General features: G+C 56.6%; 1 protein-coding gene across 1 annotated transcript; it reads right to left on the reverse strand.

Moving 5' to 3' along the window:
- Positions 1-3,973: 3,973 nt before the first annotated feature.
- On the reverse strand, positions 3,974-4,921 carry LOC132904018 (uncharacterized). The gene has a single exon (XM_060953943.1). The coding sequence runs from the start codon at positions 4,919-4,921 to the stop codon at positions 3,974-3,976; it is 948 nt and encodes a 315-aa protein (XP_060809926.1).
- Positions 4,922-5,656: the final 735 nt, after the last annotated feature.

Consider the following 5,656-nt stretch of genomic DNA (forward strand, 5'->3'; position numbering starts at 1 on the left):
TGCAGCGAGACACATCGGGTGAATGATTAATCCAACGCATAAAGGCCACTCCAAAAGTTTCACCTTAATATCTCTAAAGGATCTTTCTGATAAGGAAGTGCGGTCAGGTAAGAAGGCTCTGGCTAGCCCGACAGTGGGGATTGCAAACCTGATCTTATTCAAAACCTGGGGGTCCAATTCGCCCCCTAATAGGTCCTCTTTGGTCAAGATTCTAATCTTCCACTCCAACCATCCACTTGGCAGTTGGTCTTTAACAAGCCGAATTATCCGGTGCAGAATCACGTTGTCGTCAGGGTCGTCTGCCTCCCAAGTGAGTAATGACCGAAGGGTCGCCATTTCAGGCGAAGAGGATGCCTATAACAAGAAAGAAAATATATTGTTAGTGAGATCCTAACACTTTGTGGTATCACGTCAGTGTAGGATTGGTATGTCAACCACCCCAAGGTACCCGTATCGAAAGGGTCACCCGTGCGGTTTGCAGGGATAGCCCGTACAATTCGCGGTGGTGGTACGTACGGCTTATAGGATTGACCCGTGCGGCTCGTAGGAATGACCCGTACGGCTCGTAGGATTGACCCGTGCGGCTCGTAGGAATGACCCGTACGGCTCGTAGGATTGACCCGTGCGGCTCGTAGGAATGACCCGTACGGCTCGTAGGATTGACCCGTGCGGCTCGTAGGAATGACCCGTACGGCTCGTCGGAATGATCCGTACGGCTCGTAGGGATGACCCGTACGACTCGTAGGAATGATCCGTACGGCTCGTAGGGATGATCCGTACGGCTCGTAGGCAGGACCCGTACGGCTCGTATGGATGAACTATGGCTCATGCAGGGGTGTGACTATTGAGCTACTCAGTTCAATATCATCCGGGCTGAATGGCACGCGGATAGGAATGAATCAAAAGTATGGTGGGATACCTACTTTGTTCATTCATTCATGGTGTAAAGAATAAAATAAAGTATCATTAGAATACAACGATCTATGACGGATCGTCTATTGTTACATACAAAAAATTATCTCCAACTAGATATCCAGAAAACAAGCATTCAAAAAAAAAACACTTACCATTGTGACAATCCGTATTAAACAACACAAAATTAATAACACCGTCGAACACTCAATATCGATTAAGGGTGTTATATTCGAACGAACACTCGTCGTTAAATTTTTGTACAAATGGCACGCGTATCACGCGTAACGTAATCGAAAGCGTACTGACAAGACCACGCACTGAGCGCCGCTCGCACATCGCTCCCCCCGTAGGCGCGGGGAGTGCGGGGCGGAGCTGGACGGCGCGGGGGGTCCATTGGCACGTGTGTTCGCGAGAAGATCGAAGGATGTAATCTCACATGGTCAAGCCGACGGCACAGACCATGAAATAAATCAATTAAACTAACACGCGCCGTAGTGTTTATTATTTCTTTAAAAAAAAACCTAACCTAACCTTTTTTTTTACGTGTGGAAAGACTTTCGACTAGACCCGTAGCCGGCCGTCTCCACGGAGCGGCCAGCGGGGTGACCGTCGGCCTTCAATTCTACCCGCTAGGGAAGGGCGCGCCTGGCACAAGCGCGCCTTCAACCCAGGGCCGTTTCGCTAGACAGCGGAATCCCGTTTCCGCCACCCGACCGGCCCTTATTGTGGGGGCAGCAGGTGCAGGGCGTATGCCCGCCTCCTGCGCCCAGTGCGCCGGCGGCGTATGTGGAGGTCGGACGTGTCCTCTCTCACCCTTTCCGCCGCCTCTTTGCGAAGCATGACGCTCTCCGCAAAGGTCTGCACTGCTGTCCACGACCTCTCGCTGTCGACCATCTGTCTCACGACAGCCGGCAGAGAAAGGTCGTCCCCCACGACCGCACGAAGCTCCGCGCGGTCTTGGTCCCAGGCTGGGCAAACCTCCAAGGTGTGCTGGGCGTCCTCGTCAGCACATCCGTCACAGTGGTGGCAGATAGCAGACGGCTCCCGACCGATCAGACGCAGATACCCTCCGAAACAACCATGTCCGGAGAGCATCTGGGTCAGACGGTAAGTCAGGCTGCCGTGCTGCCTCGCCAACCACCGTCCCAACACCGGACGGACCGCCTCGACGGTTCTACGCCCAGCAGTCGGCTGCTCCAGCCTTTGGGACCACTCTTCTATGGAGCGCTGACACAGCTCATATCGGCGTCCTGCGATCTCCCTCGGTGCCAACCGGTGACCCTGAGCCGCGGCCTCCTCGCGCCAGAAGAACAGCGACGCGAGGGTTTTCGCCTCTAGGTCCCAGGGAATGGAACCGGCCAGCACAGACGCTGCCTCAAAGGAGATCGTGCGATATCCCCTTGCGACTCTCGTCGCCATCAGCCTCTGTGGCCTCTGCAGGGAGGCGAGGTTTTGGCGAGAGAGCGCATCCGCCCATACTGGGGCTTCGTAAAGGGCCATCGATCGCACGACCCCCATGTACACGCGCCTGCAAGACGCTTCTGGACCTCCCAGGTTCGGTGTGAGCCGAGTCAGCGCTCCGGCCGCCGTCGTCACGCGCGGCGCTAATTCCGCGAAGTGGGCGCTGAAGTTCCATCTGCCATCAAGAACGATGCCCAGGTAGCGCATCGATTGCTTGATGGCAATTGTGACACCACCAACCGTCAGACTGGCATCTGCAGGCGGCTTCTTCCGAGGGCCATGGAAGCACAGCGCCTCGGATTTGTGGAGAGCCACCTCCAGACCCAATCGACGGATCCGGCGCACCACTTCAGCGACTCCCGCAGTGGCGAGCAATGACGCCTCCCTATATGTGGCACCGCGGGCGGTCACGAGTGTGTCATCCGCGTAGCAGACGACCTCCAGCCAGGGCAGAGTGACCGTCCGCAGCACCCAATCGTAACCGATGTTCCACAGGAGCGGTCCTAAGACAGAAACCTGTGGAACACCGCGCGTCATTGGACTCTTCGTCCAACCGTTTCGGTCAGGGAAGATTATCCATCTCTCTGAGAGGTAGTCCTGGATAACCCGACGCAGGTAGGTCGGCACCCCATGGTATCGGATTGCCTCCACAATGCAAGACCAGGGGAGGGAGTTAAAGGCGTTGGCGATGTCCAAAGACACCGCCACGACCACCTCACCCTGGACAACCGCATCCTGCGCCAAGGACTTCACCCTCAGCACGGCGTGAATCGTCGACCGCCTCCGGCGGAACCCATATTGGCGATCCGCCAGGTCCGGCCCGACTCTCTCCAGGTGCTCGACAAGGCGGTCAGCAATGACCCTTTCTAGCAATTTGCCGGCCTCATCGAGCACGACGAGGGGACGGAACCCGGTCGGAGAATCCGCCGGACGTCCCTCCTTCTGCAGTAGGACTAGTCGGCCCACTTTCCACGCCGCAGGAAACCTTCCCTGCTCGAAACAGGCTGTGAACAGCCCCTTCAGCCGTTCCCCCTGAACGTCCAGAGCGAGAACGAGGGCCCGACCCGTAACTCCATCAGGACCCGGGGCGACGTCCTTCGCACGCAGCCATGTAACGGCCGCAGCAAACTCATCCCGGGTCACCTCCGGGATCGCCTCCACGCCCTCGCTTCTTTCCGCCAGTGGTGGTGCCATAATAGGGGGCTGAAAGGCCGCTCCCTGCGGGAACAGAGCGGCCGACCTCACCGAGGAATACCTTTTTTTTTTTTTTTTTTTTACGTGTGGAAAGACCTTCGTCTACCCGGCCGGCTACGGGAAGCCGGACGGGTTATTTGGGGCTTGAACCCACTAAAACCACACGGTGCCATCGCCTACCGCTTGTTGCCAGGAGTGTGAGCTGCCCTCGCTCATATTCCTGACGCGGCGGCCGCTTCCACGGCGGCCTCGGCTCGGCCGCTCTCCACGGAGCGGCCAGCGGGGTGACCCGTCGGCCTTCAATTCTACCCGCTAGGGGAGGGCGCGCCTGGCACAAGCGCGCCTTCAACCCAGGGCCGTTTCGCCAGGCAGCGGAATCCCGTTTCCGCCGCCCGACCGGCCCTTATTGTGGGGGCAGCAGGTGCAGGGCGTATGCCCGCCTCCTGCGCCCAGTGCGCCGGCGGCGTATGGGGACGTCGGACGTGTCCTCTCTTACCCTTTCCGCCGCCTCTTTGCGGAGCATGACGCTCTCCGCAAAGGTCTGCACTGCTGTCCACGACCTCTCGCTGTCGACCATCTGTCTCACGACAGCCGGCAAAGAAAGGTCGTCCCCCACGACCGCGCGAAGCTCCGCGCGGTCTTGGTCCCAGGCTGGGCAAACCTCCAAGGTGTGCTGGGCGTCCTCGTCAGCACATCCGTCACAGTGGTGGCAGATAGCAGACGGCTCCCGACCGATCAGACACAGATACCCTCCGAAACAACCATGTCCGGAGAGCATCTGGGTCAGACGGTAAGTCAGGCTACCGTGCTGCCTCGCCAACCACTGTCCCAATACCGGACGGACCGCCTCGACGGTTCTACGCCCAGCAGTCGGCTGCTCCAGCCTTTGGGACCACTCTTCTATGGAGCGCTGACACAGCTCATTGCGGCGTCCTGCGATCTCCCTCGGTGTCAACCGGTGACCCTGAGCCACGGCCTCCTCGCGCCAGAAGAACAGCGACGCGAGGGTTTTCGCCTCTAGGTCCCAGGGAATGGAACCGGCCAGCACAGACGCTGCCTCGAAGGAGATCGTGCGATATCCCCTTGCGGCTCTCGTCGCCATCAGCCTCTGTGGCCTCCGCAGGGAGGCGAGGTTTTGGCGAGAGAGCGCATCCGCCCATACGGGGGCCCCGTAAAGGGCTATCGATCGCACGACCCCCATGTACAAGCGTCTGCAGGACGCTTCTGGACCTCCCAGATTCGGCATGAGCCGAGTCAGCGCTCCGGCCGCCGTCGTCACGCGCGGCGCTAATTCCGCGAAGTGGGCGCCGAAGTTCCATCTGCCATCAAGAACGATGCCCAAGTAGCGCATCGATTGCTTGATGGACCGAGGAATACCTAACCTAACCTTACCTAACCTAACCACATTCCATTGTGGTCACCTCTAAGGATGAAAAGGATACAGGGGACGATTTCTTGGGCAGAGTGAGGGAAGCGATGGATGCGAAGGAAGGATGGATCGAGGTGCAAAGAGTAGGAAAGGGAAAGGGTAGAAAAGTTATAATAGGACCCCATTCCACAAAGGAGGACAGAGAAAGAGTAAAAGAAAAGCTACAACAGCATCAAGGTCAACTCACAGTGGAGGAAGTGGCCAATAAGGATCCGCTATTAGCACTGAAGGGAGTAATAAAAGCGCACAATGACGATGACCTTATAAAGGCATTAAAGAATCAAAACAAGAACCTGTTTAGTGGACTTGAAGTGGTCAAAAAAAAAAAAAAGTTAAAAGACTTGTGCGTAAACGAAGAACAATTTCGTCGCCATCATCCGATGGTGAAGGTGAAGTGTTGCCCCCTGCTAGATTCGCCGCTGCAGCTCGACCTAGCAAGTGATCTAGAATCATCAGGTATGTGACTACCATTATTTATATAAGTTGTTTTTTACTAGTGCTACTAAAGCATTATAAACAGTAGTCATATTCTTGACAATTATGTATTCCGACGTATATCGTGTGTGGATACCAGCCTATTTTACACGAGAAATCGTGTCTATAATATCCCGACGTATATCGTGTGTGGATAGTACCGTCCCGGTAAATGCCTGTGGA

The sequence above is a fragment of the Amyelois transitella genome, chromosome W (assembly GCF_032362555.1).
Source record: "Amyelois transitella isolate CPQ chromosome W, ilAmyTran1.1, whole genome shotgun sequence".
Lineage (NCBI taxonomy): Eukaryota > Metazoa > Arthropoda > Insecta > Lepidoptera > Pyralidae > Amyelois > Amyelois transitella.